The sequence below is a fragment of the Podarcis erhardii genome (genome assembly GCF_964252035.2).
Source record: "Podarcis erhardii genome assembly, chromosome: 3".
NCBI lineage: Eukaryota > Metazoa > Chordata > Lepidosauria > Squamata > Lacertidae > Podarcis > Podarcis erhardii.
This window is the reverse complement of record NC_138507.1, coordinates 12912410-12932351: the sequence shown is the minus strand read 5'-3', so window position 1 is coordinate 12932351 and position 19942 is coordinate 12912410. Positions and strand designations below refer to the sequence as shown.

The following is a 19942-nucleotide window of genomic DNA, read 5'->3' as shown; positions in this document are numbered from 1 at the left end:
GAAGCCTCTGCGATTTATCTCACATCACCTTCATTTTAATATGAAAACTTCTTAATATTTTGTCGCCCAGGCATGAAACACACTGCGTCTCTAGCTGCCTCACTATTTTAATCCTTTAAATAAGGCCAGAACTGGTAGCTTGGGCAGCACTAATCATCTTGTCTTCTATTGTACCATACAAGCTTAACAGTGCAATTTCAATGAATCATTTCATTTACATTCAAGAATGTAATACGATGGTTTGTGGAGTGAGAGGGGAAAGAACTTGGATGGGCCCCTAAATTTCTCAAAGTACAATTGGTCGGTGGGAGCTGGGAGTGGGCCATGTTTGTCAAGACCTCTGCCAAACCAGCTAAAACTTCATAAATTGGATTCACATCTTCCCAGACATCCTCCACTTTATTCGGGGGCAGAGAAGTTTGTTGGAGGAGAGGGATTTCACCAAAAACTGTTGTGGAGGGTGTGGCGTTCGTACGGAGCCCCCGGTCGTCTCACGAACTATTGACCCGTACACCACTAAACTGCTGCCACCAACCAGGTTCCCCCTGGTAAAATCACTTCAGTCTCAGTCAGCTTCTCAATTAATAAAGAAGAGTGTATTTTATTTCAGACACAAACAAAACTTTTATGGCATTCCAAACCTTGTTGCTCTTTACTTTCTTAGTCTTATTTTCCTATCTCTATCTCTTCTACCTCCCCACACTCAAGAACCCACGGCCCTAACTGTCTCTCTATTACCAACTGCCTTTCCCCACCAGCCAACCCACTAAAACCAACCAACTACCCACCAACAACCCCCAACGAACTCCTCCCAGAACTGGTTTTATAGTCCCACTGACTCCACCCCCCTGGGTCCTGTCTGTGCAACCTATTTAACTATTTCCCCTCCAGCACTCTCTCATATATGTTAACGTCACAGAGGGGTGCAGAAATTCTCCAATAGTTTGATGGGGTGCTAGGGGTTCAGAGCAAGTGTACCACAGTCATTTGAGGTCTACAATAACGTAGTGCTGTAGTCACATTGGTGAGTATGGATGGTTTGCAACATGGCTGACAAGTCTATGCGATCCTGCCTCTCTCCATTACCCAACCCCCTCCATCATTTTCTACTGCAATGACCTCAGATTCAAGCAATGAGTTGGACACCGAGTCAGTCTCTTCAGGCAACTGAGCTTTGTCTTTGAGAAAGGAAGAGGAAATGCATGGTCTTACTGCACCTACCAGAGTCCCGAGTCAATATTCAGCAGGGGGAAGCATCCTACTCAAACCCACTGGTGTGCTTCTCAATTTGGAGCTAACTTGGTGGGGTAGACCGAATGTAGGAATGTATGAGCATTGATGCCTATAATCTCAAATTAGATTTTCATTTTTCGAAACATGGGCCAGCTTATACATTCATATCAACAAGACTGAAACCAGCAGCTCAGTTCTGACATTGCCTTGTTGTTTGTTAACAGCCGATTCAGAAAATATATGAAGCTTTCTCCTTTCAGTTTTCGATCTGCAATCAAAGCATGAAGTGGCTGTCCTCAAACTTACAGCAGCTGAACATCAAACTCCCATGTCATTAGCAAACTTAAAAAAAAACTTTAAAGAATCAAGTTCATTTTTATTTATTTTTTACTTCAGGGTGTACATCATCTAAGGAACTCCAACCGAAGTTCTCGTTTTCATCAGAAAATTCAGACTGCAAAATAAATTATGCCTGCTTCTACCCTCGAGTTTTGATCAGTTTGCTCCTGAATGAAATATCTCCCCAAGAGAAGTCTTTCAGTATTCATGAATGTAATGTACATTTCAAGTTGCGCCTTGCATGATAATCAAATTGAGACCTGGGAGCTGGGACGCTTTCCCCTTGTTAGTGCTATTAGGATGCTTCTCGTAGTAAGCACACATCTTCAAATCCAAAAAGGGATTATAGGCATTTTTTTTTAAAAAAAAGCAACCAAAGCAGCAGCAGAGTTCAATAAGATCTGTCCAATCTGTCAAACCGAGTTTAGCTAATTGATGTCAGTAGCCGAAAAACAAATGTTGCAGGAATTTTGGACATCGATAGGCCATCAGATGGAAGCTAACATCGCTAACGACATGTGATTTTTACTTCATAGCTCACTTTCAGTGCAAGTTTTCTTTCCCACAGAAAACTCACAGAATAAGAAGAAGAAGACCACAACGGCGGGGGAAGTATGGATTTTCAATGTCTGAGGTCTCTTGAAAATGAATGCCAAGTGTTTCAAACATGGCATGCTGATGACTATCCATCCCTGCTACCAATCTAGAGACCTATACAGTCCTAGTTTGAAGAGATGTTCTTTGTTTTGTTAACATTCAGGTCATAAATGTGTGTCCAGTACTTTGCTCTGCTTCCTTGTTTGATCAGCTTGCCCCAGAGAATCCCACTCTATTGCCACACTTAAGGTTTGTGGTATTGTGTACATTGTGGAACTTAAGCCATTAGCAGTCCAGTTGAGCAGCAGGTCTAATGGCATTCAAGTGTTTAGTTAACACCTGCCAGTACTTCACGATGTTTGGTTCACTGTTCACCAAAAAGGGGCTGCAAACCTATGTTATTTGGCTGTCCTTGTTTCTTCCAAGGGCAAGCTTCCTTCATTCTGTTGAGAAACCCACATTAAGATGCACAGCCTCACTTGGCTTCTATTCACAAAGTCCTGTGTTGGCTTCGAGGATGAATTTAAGAATGTTTTTATTTACGTTCCTGGGCATGAATGCATGTAGTTCAGAACAAGCTGATCTTTTCAGGTCATTCAGTAAAGGATGGGTCATTAGCTTGCATTTTCCCTGAACATTTCCTCGTTGTTTTTTGCAACCAGTTACAAATGAGCCTTTTAAAGGGATAGGCATATCGGGAAGACAACTGATTTACCAATAGGAATTGCTTAGACAACCAAAGAAAAAATTAAAACTAGTCAGCTATCTTACCTTTTATTAGTATTTGGTCTTTTCTCACTTTCTCCTGCCCTCGTTCCCTCTCTCTGTAGTACCAAATGTTTATTGTTAATAGCCGCCAGGGATACACAGAATGAACTATGGAGGTCTTGGAGACTATATTTTCCATTAAAATCACATGCTTGTCATGGGGTGGCCAAGTCAGGATGATGTAGATTGATGGTTGGCTCCAGTGTGGTGGGGAGGTCTCTGTCAGACCTGGGGGAGCCTAATAGTGAAGACCCTGGAGGTTGGACCAGATGTGTGTGTCCCTCAGCCTGTTCTCTCACCTCATCAATCCCCACAGCAAGAACCAAGAGGCCTCTCTGCCTCTTCAGCTTTGCTTTCCTAACCACAACTGTTGAAGTCTATCTCTGACACCTTAACAGTGTCTCTCATGCCAGATGCTGAGTCTAGCTGAGTCTAGAGGGGGGGTTCCCTCCATCACCTAGGTCCCAGAGGCGCCCAAGGAAGGAGGCATGAACGGTTGGAGCAAATCCCACCTCCAAGACAGAGTGCAAGACTGCTTGCTAAGGAACAGAACTGTTTGATGAATTAAGTTGAGCCTAACCCATATAGGATGGCAAGGGTTGTGTCAGTATCAGATGTACTGCCTGCTGTGCTTTAGATGAGTGATTTGCAAATGTAGGGCACCAATCTAAGCATTAGCACGCTTGCAAAGATCATTCAAGTTTTTGTTCTTCAACAACTGGGAGCCAGGACAATGCTCCACCAAGACACAGCTTCTACTTTTTCCAAAATTGTTCATCATTACATCCAGCAGAGAAGAGTAATTATAGCATCCTGGGATTGTTTCCAGTACTAGACCCACTCAGAGTAGACCCACTGAAACTGATTGACATGACTAATTTGGGTCCATTAATTACAAAGTGTCTACTCTGAGTAGAACTTAATTAGATACAACCCCTGACACACACTTGGCAAAGATGTTGCGGGACTAAATCATTTGTACACAAGAGAAACCTCCACAAAATTAGGGGGGGGGTCATTTTATGTTCTACACAAGGAGAATGTTCTGTCTCCCCCCACCAATACAAAATGCTCCTGAAAGAAAAACTCCTCTGAAGATGTGCCATTATTCAAGAAGCAAAATCAGATCCCATGTTCCCCATGCTTTGAATATAATCTATACTTTATGTATTGTTGGCTGTAATAGATAATTTTGGTACAGGTCAATTAAAAGAATTTCTAATTTAGCTCACTTTGCAACTAAACGAACAAACAAACAAAAATCCCATATATTTATCTGAAGATAAAAACAGAAATTGTGGCAAATGAAAGAAACCACTCAACCCTAATCTCACTGAAATGCAAAGCTGGGTATTCTTCACTGACATGCCAGAGGGCTGTTCTTTTAAATGCTGATATTTTTAGAAGGTTATCGTGATTGTATGCAATCCTTTCTAATTAAAAGTTAAAGACATACCATCATGCATGTTCACTAAGTTCAAAAATGAGAAAACCACAATTCCCTCATTTCTGTTCTCATATGACATGTTTACACTGCAGACTTGCTTATTTCCATAAATAAGGAGAATAAAACAACTACAGTAAGTGTTTCACTTGCCGATTAAAATTTGCTCCCCTAATTAGCAAAGCTGATATAAAGACTACCTTGTTAGGGCCTGTGAAAGATCTGCTAGTTTTGTAAGATGGGAGTGTGTTCCCATCTTCAAAATACTTTCACTGAGATTTTCTAAATCACATTTAAAAAGGACAAGAATTAAAAATAAACAGCACAAACAATAAGCAAGAACATTTGAGCCTACTGAGATCAAGCAAGCCCCTTCACTATTCTCTTTTCAGCACCTGCTAAAAAAATACCTGTTTAGACAAGCCCACCTAAATGCTTAGAAAGTTGAGGTAATCTTAATCTGTTTTAGGAATCTAACTTTTCTATATTTTAAAGTAGGGTTGTAATTTTTTATTGATTTTACCATTTTATATTCAAGGTTTTTTATAATCAAGCGATGAATAATTTTTATGACATAAACTCATTAATCAATTAAAAGTTGTGTGCTGTGTCCTGTTGATAGGGAATGTTCTGTGGGTCGGAGACAAAAATTGGGGGGGGGGTCAAGGTGGGTCAGTTAGTGGGGAATATTGGAGGGTATGAAATAGGTCTCTGCTTGTTTCTAATCAGAAAAACGGAAAATGAAATCTGGGGGGGGGGGGACGACGACGACCAAATGACTTAGAAAACAATAATATTTTTAAAAATACAGGAAGAAGCAGGCACTGCAAGATTCTCCATCGCATGGCTTAGTTGAGACTGCCCAGAAGCTTGTTTACTCCTCACCCTATCCTTTAAACAAGAGGGAGAGAGGAGACAGCATAAGAGAGATGCCCCTTCTGTTATAGCTACAAGGAAAGCAAAGCCTCATCAGTGGCACCTTGCAAGGCAGGCAATACATTTCCTGCCTTGCAGTGCAGTAGGAACTTGGGTGCCCAGACTGATAGCTTTCCTCATCCAACCAAAGCCTGACTATGAGGCCATCGACCACAGAGGAAAAGCCAGCCACTTAGTGACTAAGACAGTGCATGTCTGTTCCCCTGCCTTAAAAGAGTGGACTTGGGGGCCGCCTACAAAGCTTCAGTGAGCAATTGTGTACCTGTTTCCTCTGTCCAACATGCAGTTGCTCCACATGCTGTAGCAAATGAATGGATGGATGCAAGCAAGCCAAGGATTTCTGACGGGAAATCTTTCTCTTTCAACCATGTCCCCAAACAGTGTATGGAGGCACAGGTCCAAAATGGCCTGTTAGCAAGTACACTTACACTGCAAGCGCTGCTTGCACGAGGATTGTGTTCCTGGGGGCTGTGTGTAAAGACAAAATTGTGCAAGGTCAGAAGAACACACAGAACCGCCCCCAACGTCTAAGCTCTCAAGATGGCCCCTTGAGATCCCATGATCACTTCCACGACCATCCCAGAGCCCTGTAAGCAAGGCAGAGGGTTTTAAAGCCCCTTTTGTGCAGAGACTCAGTGGAAAAAGAGTTTTTAAACTCTCCACCTTGCTTACCAGGCTTACCCCCCTCCCCACCACTATGTACTGATATTTTGATTGCATTATTTGCTGTTTTGCTATGTGCATACCCCAACCTGGGACCTTATGGTGAAGGACAGATTTTAAGTAAAATTATCATCACCACCAGCAGCAAAAATATTCAAAAGAAACTTTCCCTGTGCTTAACATCTCTCCCATGGGCATAGCCAGGATTTATGGCGGGGGGGGGGAGGAGTTTTGCTGGGGAGAGCAGAACTGAGCTACCTATGATGTGATTGGTCAGGAAGTTAAGTATTTTTATTTATTTACTTGATGGGGGCGGTTAATCCCGGCTACCTCCATGATCTCTCCCCCATCCTTTCAGAACGTTTGGAGAAATTAAATGTTTTTAATATCTTCTACTTTGCATATGGCTCAAGAAAACAATGCATAGTTTTATTTTTATTTTAAAAGCCTTTCCTGCTGAAATATGTATGACTACTGAGCAGTAATAATAAAATGCATAGCACATTTAAAAATGGATGTTCACCATGGGGAATGTGCCCTACACCCAACTAATGCCACTATTTCAGCTTGTTAGCAAAATCCTCAGAGCTATATAAAGATTCTAGTTTCCATAGAAACTGTTGTGTGAAACTTCGGGATGTTAAGCACCCATGTTAATTTGAATTTCCATTTGCTAACTGCTAATACGCTATATCATTTCTAGTGTCGCAAGATAAAAGCATAGGTCATGATCTACAGCTTTTGACCATGCTAATGTGCCCACTCCCCACCACCCCTGAGCCTCATCCCCACCCACAAGTACCAACAAACAAGCCCTATATAAACCCCAGGTACACCTTCTTCCCAGGATATCCTGTGGCCTGGTGGCAGGAGAGAGTGTAGCTTGTTGTTGTTGTTTAGTCATTTAGTCGTGTCCGACTCTTCGTGACCCCATGGACCAGAGCACGACAGGCACTCCTGTCTTCCACTGCCTCCTGCAGTTTGGTCAAACTCATGCTGGTAGCTTCGAGAACACTGTCCAGCCATCTTGTCCTCTGTCGTCCCCTTCTCCTTGTGCCCTCAATCTTTCCCAACATCAGGGTCTTTTCCATGGAGTCTTCTCTTCTCATGAGGTGGCCAAAGTATTGGAGCCTCAGCTTCACGATCTGTCCTTCCAGTGAGCACTCAGGGCTGATTTCCTTAAGAATGGATAGGTTTGATCTTCTTGCAGTCCATGGGACTCTCAAGAGTCTCCTCCAGCACCATAATTCAAAAGCATCAATTCTTCAGCGATCAGCCTTCTTTATGATCCAGCTTTCACTTCCATACATCACTGTATGGAGTGTAGCTTACATGGAAGTAAAAGGTAAAGTAGCCCAATGTTGCCACAGTTAGCACATGGATATTCAAGTCCTTACAATATAATCTTCTATCACTCTCTTCAAAGATGTTCAGAAGAGGGTGGGTGTTACAGAACTGTAGAGTTGGAAGGGACCCCAGGAGTTATGTACTTCAACCCCCTGCAATGCAGGAATCTCAACAAGGTAATACATGACAGGTGGACACCCAACCTCTGCTTAAAAACCTCCAAGGAAGGAGAATCCACCACATCTCATGGGAGTCTGTTCCACTGTTGAGCAGTTCTTACTGTCAGAACGTTCTTCCTGATGATGAGCAGGAATCTCTTTTCTTGTAACTTGAAGCCATTGGATAGGATCCTAGCCTCCAGAGCACAAGCAAGCTTGCTCCATCCTTCATGTGACAGCCCTTTAGATATTTGAAGATCGCTATCTCCTCTCAGGATAAACAAATCCAATTCCCTCAACCATTCCTCATAGGGCTTGGCTTCCAGACCCTTTATCATATTGGTTGCCCTCCTCCACACACATTCCAGCTTATCAATATCCTTAAAATGTGGTACACAGAAACACAGAGAGATGGAACTTTTATGTTTCCACAAACCCACCAGAGCCATCTGCAAGTACCCATTTTCTAACTGAAAAAGTCACAGCAAAACTTACAGGCTGCTTTAGCAACTCAGAGTAAGCAATTTTATTCTAAGGGCAAAAGTTTTTTGTGATTGCATTCTTTTTAAAGTCAACCCTGAACTGGGGGAGAGTGACTGAATTATATCTCATAAGCAAAGCATTTCAGCATTTTTATTTATTTCCTAAGATTCAATCTATAGGCTCATCCTTCTCAGCTTCTGCTGAGAGACCCAAGAACCAGAAATCTAATTTTGTTTTTGAAAGCAGCTAATATTTCCACTTATCACATAATTGTAGAAGCAGAACCTTTTAGAAAAAGCAAACGTTATGACATTCAGAGTAACCTGACATTTGGCCAACTAACATTCTTATAGGACTACTAAAATCCAGTTTTAAAAATGCAGTCGTGAACAGCATTTTAAGAAGAGAGCTGTCTCAACACTGTCTCTGAAAAATATTTTTTAATATGGTTCACGGTTAGATCAGCTATCCATAATTCAAAAACAAACTTCCACCATCTATTTTACATGCAGGCAGAGGGGTGAGGTGGGTGGGTGGTAGGTTGAAATTAATATGGAGACAAAGGTTTTATGGAGAAATAATTATCCCTTCCTCGTATAACACTCTGTGACAAGAAACAGAACCACAAAGGGTAGCTTTTAGATTAAATTTTTCATATTGTGAATATGCTCCTACAAATTGATCCTTTCACTAAATTGTCAATATTAGCAAGATGCATATGGGCTAATTTTCATGGAGGTGTGATGGGCGCAATGACACTTTTTCCTCTCACGCCATTGGGCCCGCTCTCACTTAGATAAATTGCCCCCAACTCGCTGAGCAACCATTTACCCAAAGGTTTTTCTTTTGTTTAAATAAAACTATCCCAGATTATCCTGCGGGGGACCTTTGTGAGGGGATAACTAGTAAGTTGGAGTCTCAGGTGGGTTTTCTTTAAATAAACAATAGATTTATTTAAGGCAAGATAGTACATAACACAAGTGGATAAAACTTAGGTTACTTCAGGAATACAATGCTATTTCACTTTAATTCACCCTTAGTTGTTTTGTGTTATAGGTTGGTCCCTTTATAAGGTGATACTTTCTTTCAGTTATCCACCCCCTTTAACAATCCCACTCTACACTCCCTCCCTTCACTGGGTTTGGGAGTCTGCTGCTTTCTCTTAAGAATCTCTCCCCTCCAGACTAGACTGAGTCCCAAATAAGCTGTTCCTTTCCAGCTCCTACTTCTCCTGGCTCAACCTCTGCCTCCCAGTAAAATTCCAGTCTATTCCTCCTACAGGACACCACACTCTGTCCTTCACAATACACTCATAATAGTTCTTTCCCAGAATCAACTCTTTCCCCCTTTCACTCTTTACACCTCAACCTGACTCCTAACCCGTCTCCCTACCTATCTCCCAGCCTCTCCAATCTCAATTCCAACCCCACCTCCTCAACCTCTCCTTTTAAACTCTCTCTCCTGGAACCATGGCCAACCAGAGGCTGCCGTTCTTTAACCATTTGCTGGCAGGAGAAAAAAGAAAAAGAAACACTTGTTAAACCAACCTGTCCAGCAAAACCAACTTTTTCATCACAGGAGGCTGTCAACCTGTTTCTGACGACAGGTAAGGGTTCACGTGATAGAACTCTCTTCCATAAACACCCCAGCGCAAAGAAATGTAGCATGTGAGAAAGAATGCCAGAATCCATCACCCTTGCAAGCTAGTTTTCATTTTGAAGAGAATCTCTTTTGCATGGAAGAACATCACTGGTACAGAAAGTTGACCATCCCAGTGAAAACTAGATCTTCACACCCCATCTTTCTGATTTTCCTTCTGTTCCTGCAGAATTTCTCTTCTGAAACACCCTTCAGTTTCTTCTATTCTTGACTGCCCTCCTATTGCTTCTGGCAGAGATTCCATTTCTCTACCCACATTTACCCCAAGTGGTTTATTCAGAATGCAACTGGAACCAATGGAAATATTGTAACTGGCTTGGGACTGGTTCTACAGAGATTGTGAGATGGATGTCTAGTTATGGAGAGACTCTGCAGATCATTAATATGTACTGGCAGACATCAAATAATTCTTGAGGCACGGCTGCGAAAATCCACTCATGACTGGCATGTTTAAAATTGAGGGTGGCATCTTTAAAATTGAGGCTACCAATCTAGTAAGTAAGGGCACCATGAGTACTGAAACTTTTGCCCCAGGCAGCAAAATGTCTTGGGTCAATCCTGCACTAGTCCATGTCACACACATCTCAATGACAACTGCTGCTTCTTTCACAGTGGGCTGACATCTCATGGAGACTTTGGGGGTGCTTTCTGGAAGGATGCAAAAACTGCCAATGGATAGGCAGTTCTGTTTTACATTTTTGCTTTAAATGTCATCTATCTTTCAAAAGCCTCCATCGCCACGAGTGTTAAGTGATGATAAAAACAATACACAATGGAAGCCAATGGGAGATACCTTTTTACCCTGAAAAGGCTTAGCTAAAAGATCTCATCTTGGAGTAACCCTGCATTGGGAAGTATGGCAGCAAGAAATATACATCGTGAAAGCAGCCTTCCCCATCCTGGTGGCTGTCCACATGTTTTCAACTCCAGCTTCCATCACAGTCCCAGTCAGCACAGCCAGGGATGTGGCCAGGGATGATGAGAGCTGTGGTCAAAAATATATGGAGCACACCCGTTCGAGAAGACTGCTTTAAAGTGAAACAGCAACAATAAAAATAATGACAGGTCCCTGACTCAATAAGATTGCAATCTAAAATTTGACAAAGGAGGTTGCTGCGGACGGGAGGGGAGGGGGGAGTTGTTGGCATCCATCTGTCTTGGGAGACAATGGAGTGTGCCTCCAGGGCTGAAGTCAAACCACTGGAGAATCACATCGCCTGCTGTGGCTGCAGAGACCAATAACTTGTAACTGCTGCCTCCTGTGTTGGTTTGCTGTGTTAGCACTGAAGTGACTTCTTGGGGCGTATGGAGTGTGTAGGAGGACCTGGACTGCCCAGATGACAATCTGTCCCTCTTGGCCTCACCTATGTGGTTCAAAGGAAAGCAGAGCAATACATTTGGTACCAGCTTGGCTGCAGGAGTTGCAGGAAGGAGGCGTACGAGGAGGGAGGGAGGCAAAATGAGAAGGATATACCTAAGCCCAATATCATTAGAAGACAGGGACTAAGGAGTTGTGTTGAAGGCTTCATCAAAAAGTTGTGTTTGGAGGAGGGATTGGAAGGAAAGCAGCTGGGTAGTATCACATAGGTGTTCCAAGATGGAATTCCAGGCATAAGGGACAGCAAGAGAGAAAGGGCGGAGTCATTTAAGCCACAGATCTTTCCAGTTGTTACTAGAGGGTTCACTGCACAATTAACCATGCTCTGCACCAAACAGATTTTAACTGATTGTCCAACACATTATCGCATTACTAAGGTACCCTTTCACCTCAAAGCAACAGGCAAGCTCACACACATAGGTAAGGCATGTCATCCCCAGGCAAAGAAAGACCTCTTTTCTTTTTTGCAAACAGCTTGCAATGAAAGCTACTTGCCACTGACTGGTGGAGCACAACAGCAAGGAAAGCATTTATGCAGTTTAACAAAAGCAAGACCCCACTGAGCAAATAACTGTAGGTGCACCTTAGCGAAACATACTTTTTCATACAGGAACACTTCTCTCAAAAAAGAAAGAGAAAAAGAGAGAGAAGGAAGGGGAGGGAGCTGCTTTTTAAAATAATGTTCTATCCATTGTTAATGTTCTCATGCTGTTCATCATAAAGCCAATAATCAGGGAGTACTAATTTGATATTTATGTGCATGTCACGAATTGCTACCATAGGTTTTCAATTACAATTCTAGCCTTTTGGAAAGTTTCTGACACTGAAATGGGCCCTAAGGAAGAAACTTTAAAATGCTTTAGAAAAAGCAATTCCATAGTCACATGATACATCCAAGCACACAATTACCTGCACACGGCAGCTGCCTATTTAAAAAGCAAAACAAAACTGAGAAAGGCCAAGGATGGCTACTTTCTTCCATAAAGCATAGCTGGTGAGATGCGTGAAAAATCCTCAAGTGCCACCAAGCATAGCTTTGAATTTGGATTGCATACTTGTGTGATCATTAATGAAAAGTTGAAAATGAAAAACAGCCATTATCTAGAAGGTACATTCGGTTCAACAATGCAGCTTTTTCATCCAATTTACAGATGCAGAAAATAGAAAAACTTAATTTAGGCATCTCTTGCAAACATGATGAGTTACTTACGCTATCTATTAAATGTTTATTAAAAAGGAGCACTTCATAATTAACATTACAGTTCCGATTCAGCTGTCGAGGGTATAGCCACTCAAAACTAAAGTGAAATTATGTACTTGCTTCACAACACAGTCACTTCTGCAATGACATCCCAAAAGTTCCACATAATAGACTTTCCATCAATGTACAAGACGAAGTTCAAATTGCATGCTTGCCTCTCCCAGAGAGCCCGTAATTAAGCACCTTGAGGCTATCATTATAAGGAAAGCTATGCTGCAGTTATGCAAAGACACATATATGGTTGGAGAGACAACTTTTAGGAACAAAATGTGACCCATAGGGAATTTTTCTGAAGCACAATCTGATAAAGCAACAGTGGAGAATCTTTGGCCTCCCCATGTGACCTACCTTAGGCACTCTGGCCTGTTTCCCGCATCGGGCATCTTTGACAAGGCTGATATCCAGCAGCTCCGATTCCTGCACCTGATGAGACAAGAAGGGGAGAGGGGAGATGTGTTTTGCTGCATTAGGTCATTCCATCATTTACACTGCAGTTTTGCATATGAAGGTCTTTACAAGCATTCCCACTCTAAATTAAGATAAAGGAAGAAAGGATACCACTGGCCCATCACTGTGAGTCTTCCAAAATCATGGTAAGATTATGCCTTTTAGAGACCAGGAGACCTACTTGAGCTGCAGACTTGGAAGCTAGTGGCATCAAGGAAAAGCCCAGGTTCACTCTTCCATCCCTGACTGCCATGATTTGTGGTGACGCAGGGGGGGCAGATCCTCCTGCCATTCAGCCAAGTACACTATGGTGCAGTCACAAGGGGGCAGGGCCTCCTCCGCCAGGGAACCAATCAAAGCCAGCTCTCTGGCTCCCCTGGGTGGAGCCTAGGGGTGGACTTGACTGAAGACTTTTCTGGTCAAGTCCACACTAGGAGCATAACAAGGAGGCCCACCCTTCACCCAGTTTTCTCCTTCGAGGCTTCTCCACCTACCCACTCCGTAAGTAAATGGTTTAGTGAAGAGGAATCTCCTTTAGAAGAAAATTCCACCAGCAGCATTGTTATGGACATGGATCGGCCCCTGTTTCTCATGACCATGGAGGAATTTTACCCACAGACGGATTGGCCATGGTTCTGTGGGGTTTCCACCCATCTCCATTTCTACTATGTCACAACTTTACAATGGCAGCAAATGCATTGAGCTGGGTCCTTAGATGGGAGGGGAGAGGCATCTGGCTGCATCCCAGTGGGGAAGCCCTTTATGTTATAGCTTATGGCTTCGGTCCTGTATACCTGAAGGACCATCTCCACCCCCATTGTTCTGCCCAGACACTGAGGTTCAGCGCCGAGGGCCTTCTGGCTGTTCCCTCGCTGCGAGAAGTGAGGTTACAGGGAACCAGGCAGAGGGCCTTCTCAGTAGCGGCGCCAGCCCTGTGGAATGCCCTCCCATCAGATGTCAAGGCAATAAGCAATTATCTTACTTTTAAAAGACATCTGAAGGCAGCCCTGTTTAGGGATGTTTTTAATGTTTAATGCTGTATTGTGTTTTTAATATTCGGTTGGAAGCCGCGCAGAGTGGCTGGAGAAACCCAGCCAGATGGGCAGGGTATGAATGAATGAATGAATGAATGAATGAATGAATATCATCATCATCATCATCATTAAGGTGTGACATGCTCCATCCAGAAGCCCAGCACCAATGTTTCCTTCTCAACTACTTAGTGCACTACTTCCTGAGCCATAGGCAAGCAAGTTTTATGAGACTTGGCAGCATCTACTGTGTTTCTCCTGTGGATACGATTTGTATTTAGAGCAAATAAGCTGCACTAATTGCCTGTATTACCATAAAAGTTGCTCAGTTCCATAAACACTGCCAACCCTGGATTATTACAGTATACCACAACATGTTAGACTTAAATCCATCTCTGATCCCTGGAAAGCTACTGAATTATTGAGAAATCCACATAGCTGCATAGGACCCCACAAACGAGCATACTTCCCCCTTATGAACACTGTTAACAATTTTGGGGCTGGGGTTGGAAAGGAAACTGATATGCCATGTTTGGAGGTAGCTTTTAAAACTAATTTGATATACAGATAATTTTCAATAGGGCTGTAGCAAGCACTCAGTAAGGAAAAAGCTGCAGGGTAGCAGCAAGTGCACTCTTTCTACCAGGCTGCCCACACCAGGCAATGGAAACAGTAACCATAGCAATAGAGGATTTATATCTTATATGGGGAAAGGGGACAGAAAGCAAGGAAGGACCACTGCTCAGTGGCACAGGGGATGCTTTGCATGCAAAATATTCCAGGTTCAGCAGCTCCAGTTAAACAGGACTTCAGGCAGTCAAAAACTAGCCACCATCAGGAAAAGTAGACGGTACTACAGAGAGGGATCAATGATCTGTCTCAGTATAATACAGCTTCATGGGTACAGACTGATTCCTCCCCCCTGAAACTCATTAAGCATCATTAGATCATTAGACTGCTGTACAAAAAAATTCCTCCTACATAGTTCCGCAATGTGACACTCATCTTTTGGAGAAGAGCGACCTTCCATATCAGTCACCAATTTCCAAAATTTCGTCTTATCACGAGTCTCCAATGCTTGTGTCAATTCCAACTGATATTCTTTAATAAAGGTCTCCTTCTTATGTCTCATCAGCTATTTATGAGTATTGAATTTCAGAACGGGGACAGGAACTTGCCTTAGATTAGCTCTCTAAACAAAATTAAACCACTTCCTAAGTTTTTCTTCTACATCGAACACAATCATTATCAAACCATGCCCAATAAATAATATGTCTTTGCCCACAACCTGTACCCCTGTAGAATCTCTGTTCCAGTGTGATATGCTTGAATGCCAAGACCACCACACATGAATCCAGAAACAGCTTGCCAGGTGTGGCAGAGGTACTACACTGGCTTCCTGGCAAGTGGGTTGCTGCCAGTGACCAGGAGTGAGAGAGGCAGTGGGGAGTTTGGCACAGTAGAATGGCACTGGTGGAGTCAAGCCTTGCCCCTCTTTCCCAGTAAGCAACAGCAACCCACCTGCTGGGAAGCTACCACAGCAACTTTGCCCCACCTGGTGAGTCAAAATACATGATTTCCCTGTGGACCCAATGTTTAAAAACCTTTGTATGCATGGCCATTTGATGTTTGTGCATTGCATGATTAAGACTGCACTGAGGGAGAAACAGGGCTATTCTACTGACTCTGCTGAGAAGCTGCCTTCGGCCCTTCAGCAACCACTGCCCAAAAGAAGCCATTCAATCAGACTGAAATTGTTTCCATTCCAGCTGATCATTATTTTATGGTCCAATGCAGCTATGTGCATCTTGGGCTGATTTGCTGCCAGGAGTGGGGGAAATGCGCTATAGGATCTCACTGGGGCCTTACTTTCTTGCTTTTAATGTTTAATAGACCACTGCATTTTAATATTTTGTTGGAAGCCACCCAGAATGGCTGGGGAAACCCAGCCAGATGGGCGGGGTATAAATATATTATTATTATTATTATTATTATTATTATTATTATTATTAGTGGTGGACCCTCATGGTCATAGACTCATAGAATTGGAAGAGTTGGAAGAGACCCCCAGGGTCATCCAGTCCAACCCCCGGCAATGCAGGAACTTCGACAAAAGCATCCATGACGAATGGTCATCCAACCTCTGCTTAAAAACTTCAAATGAAGGAGAGTCCACCAACTCTCTTGGGAGTCCATTCCACTGTTGAACAGCTCTTACTATCAGAAAGTTATTCCTAACGTTTATTTGGAATCTCTTTTATTGTAACGTGAAGCCATCACTTTGGGTCCTAGCCTCAAGAACAGGAGAAAACAAGCTTGCTCCATCTTCCATGTGACAGCATCTGAGATATTCTACGGTGGCTTTCATATCTCCTCTCAGTCTCTTCTTCTCCAGGTGAAACATACCCAGCTCCATCAACTGTTCCTCGTAAGGCTTGGTTTCCAGATCCTGATCATCCTGGTTGCCCTCCACTGTACACGTTCCAGCTTGTCAGTTGTTAAAGGGCTTCCAATCCCTCCCTCCTTTGGTTTCAGAGTCTTTCACTGTGCTGTTATGTAGCTGCTAGTTTACAGGGCCAGAAAGCAATGTTACTCGCCATCAAAACTGGCTGTTGGATGAGAGGCTGTCTCCTTCCTCCTCCAATTACCAGAAACATTATTGCATTCTGAACTTGAACTGCAACTCTTGACATCTTTTGGTCCTTCAACCTTTATATACATAGGGAGATGGGAACGTACTAGGTATCACACAATTCAGAAAACAATTATCTCTTTATACCATATATGGAGGACCTGTGCCCTTCTTCCAAATGTTGACTGAACTACAACTCCCATCAGCACCTGCAAGCATACCCAAGGGTGATGAGAGTTGTAGTTCAGCAATATGTGGAAGGCCAAACATTCCCCCAACCTTTGATTATGATTTATTCAAACTCATGTTTACTTGAAACAGTTTATCACATAACAAACCTATCAAAATCACTCCTTATTTCTTCCAACTCATACTAAAGCCACAGTTTGCCTTGTCTTCCAGTACGGCTTTTTGCTGACATGGGATTTGAGATGTCAATGATGGGCTAAAAATAAAACTGCAATTGACAGCTATCCAGGCTCTGATCACATCCAGGTAGCACCAGCAAGATATATAATTTTAAAATATAACAACAACCAACCAAGCCAATAAAATAGCTAAGGTGTAGAAATACTTCATTCTAAAACTGAAAGCTTGTTGCCCACACATCTGTACAAATCTCTACCTCTTCTCTCTCTCCTCTACCTACTTCCCCCATTTCTTTCTTTCTTCTTTTTTGTACTTACCCTTTCTTTCTTTCTTTCTTTCTTTCTTTCTTTCTTTCTTTCTTTCTTACTGTTAGGGAATTTTTGTTGAAATAAGGTGTCCTTTTACTGTCTGCCTTGTATACATTTTTGCTGGAGTGGGGCATTACCATATTTTTCCGTCTATAAGACGCCCCCATGTATAAGACGATCCCTATTTTGGGGGGACTCCGGTTTAAGAAAATGGGGGGAGATGATCCCCGTGTATAAGACGCCCCCAAATTTTGGACATTATTTTTTTGGGGGGGAAACCTAGTCTTATACATGGAAAAATATGGTAACTGGATATATTTTCCCCCCAATACAAAATGTTTGTGAAATCTGTGACTGTTTATGACATGTTACCATATGTGGCTTTATAAACCTACACCAGTCCTGGCTACACAACACTGCAGAGAAAAACAGCAAAATACATGGCGATTGCAAGGACACCAGGGGGTTCCTTTTCTTATAAATGGCAGCAAAGATGAGGCATTCTATTAATGCTGAAAGAGGTAAAGCTGATCCTGTATCACTCTTCCCCCGCCCCAAGAAGAAAAAAGGTCCAAATATTTGTACTGCGACACACGCTCTGTTATATAAAGGAAGAGGTGATGAAACACTGAATTCCAAATGCTGGTTTAAAAATAAAGGATCCCACTGTACATTGCAGAGATGGGGAGAAAGCAAGAGAGGAAGAGTCACTGATGCCTTCACAGCTTCAGTTGGCCGGAAGATACATTGCCCTTTATTGCCCGCATTGTTAGCAGAAAGACACAACAAACTTGCACCCATTCCAGGTCCATAACCCAGATGTGGCTACATCTAAAATGAATCTCAGAGGAAGCCTCTTGGAGATGACTCAGTAGCAAAGTAGGTACTCTGTGTACTGATGGACCCAGGTTTTGTCCCTGCCATCACCAGTTACAAGGATAAGAAAGACTTTTGCCTGCAAACTAGAGAGCAGACAGTACTGGACTAAAGAACCAGTGGGTCTAGCTCAATATAAGGTAGCATCAAATGACCAAGAGGCTTATCTCATTGCTGGCCATTTTCATAAAGGGTAAGCAATGTTAGAGCCAACCTTCCATGGACACTGCTCTCTCACTAGGGACAAAAAGCACTATTCACTCTATTCTTTTGATCCAGCGGAACAGTGACACGGGTGGCGCTGGGGGTTAAACCACAGAGCCTAGGACTTGCCAATCAGAAGGTCAGCGGTTTGAATCCCCATGACGGGGTGAGCTCCCGTTGCTCGGTCCCTGCTCCTGCCAACCTAGCAGTTCAAAAGTACCTCAAAGTGCAAGTAGATAAATTGGTACCGCTCCGGCGGGAAGGTAAACGGCGTTTCCGTACGCTGCTCTGGTTCACCAGAAGCAGCTTAGTCATGCTGGCCACATGACCCAGAAGCTGTACGCCGGCTCCCTCAGCCAATAAAGCGAGATGAGCGCCGCAACCCCAGAGTCGGCCACGACTGGACCTAATGATCGGGGTCCCTTTACCTTTAACGGAACAGTGTTCCATATCATCTTCTCAGAATACTCCTCTTTAAACTTTTAACCAACAACTCAAGGAGCTCTTAACGAAACAGAAAAGCAATCCAATAAAAATAATTAAAGTTGTTGCTAATTCCAATCCAGTGCATTAAGATCAGTGGGATGCACTTCGTTCCAATGTGTGCTCCCATTCACGAATAGCATGACTTGCCAATACAGCAGAAGATGCATCACTTTTGTGGAGCTGCTGTTTTTGTGGAAACGGCAAAGCACAGATATCCAAGGCACTCTATAGACTCCCTGTGGATAACCAGTAGAATGGGTAGGCAAAACAGAAACACATTGGAAATAAAGGGCCAAGTCCTCCATCATGCAGACCTATGACCTTAAGCCAGGAGTGAGAAACCTGTGGTCCTCCAGGGTGACCGTAGGCCATACTGGGAGTGCAACACCACTTGAGAGGCTGCTGGTTCCCCATCTCTGATATAAATGCAGCAAACGGGATCCTCATTACTTTCTTCAAATAAACCTTTAGTCACAAGGTTCAGTTAGATATTTATCTTTCTCATACAAGAGCATTGTACAGTGCAGCCATGTCCCTATCAAATCCTGACTTTTCTTTCTGACAGACCACCTACACAGCATTTCTGTCTGCTGGTTACTTCTTGCAGTGTAATATCACAAAAGCCACCCATGGTCTTTTTTCTGCTACACGGAGATGCTGAAAAGCTCAAGGAGCACCTTGCTGGATGAGGCCAAAGGTCCAGTTCATCTAGCATCCTGTTCTCAAAGTGGTCAGCTAGATGCCTATGGGAAGCCCCCAAGGAGGACATGAGCAGAATACCACTTTCCCCACTTGTGATTCCCAGCAGCTGGTTTTCAGAAGTACACTGCCTTCAACAGTGTAGGGAGAACATAGCAACCTTGTCTATTAACCAATGATAACATTATCCCCTATGAATTTGTCTAATTCTCTTTTAAAGCCATATAAGTAGGTGGCCATTACTTTGTGGGATTTAATTCCATAGAAAGGAAGAAGCAACGGCTTGTAGATTAAACGGACCTTTCCCCTCATGAAGAGCAGAAGCATTGATTTTCTACATGTGCTGCCCGTTTGTAATACCAGTTCCTAGCCACTTCCACTCTGCAATTTAGTCTGGGCTCAGTAGGACAATTAAGACTGTGTCACATCCCAAGTTTATGGGGGAAAGGCCACTATGAGTCCTCTACTTATCTGTGCTTCATCTATCAAAATGAAAGCCCTAATGCTCACATCTGTGTCTACATATTGGAACTAAGCAATATCATTATTGCCTTGTTTATGATGAACTGGGGGACAGGGAACTCATCCTCCAGTGGTACAACTCATATTCTCTGAAATGTAATA

The 19942-nt window shown here is 43.0% G+C and overlaps 1 protein-coding gene and 1 long non-coding RNA gene across 4 annotated transcripts in view; one reads left to right on the top strand and one right to left on the bottom strand.

Annotated features, from left to right (window-relative positions):
• The window catches only part of LOC309339356, a 28729-nt gene extending 27015 nt beyond the window's left edge, over positions 1 to 1714 (top strand). The window contains exon 5 of the long non-coding RNA XR_014155226.1: positions 1630 to 1714. This is a non-coding gene — a long non-coding RNA (uncharacterized lncRNA). The remainder of the gene's footprint in view (positions 1 to 1629) is intronic.
• Positions 1 to 19942, bottom strand: part of PLCB1 (phospholipase C beta 1) — a 455429-nt gene that overhangs the window by 314091 nt on the left and 121396 nt on the right. For all 3 annotated transcript variants that reach the window (XM_081856862.1, XM_081856861.1, XM_081856863.1), the window contains one exon: positions 12615 to 12689. In XM_081856862.1, coding sequence (XP_081712988.1) covers positions 12615 to 12689 — 75 coding nt within the window. The remainder of the gene's footprint in view (positions 1 to 12614; positions 12690 to 19942) is intronic.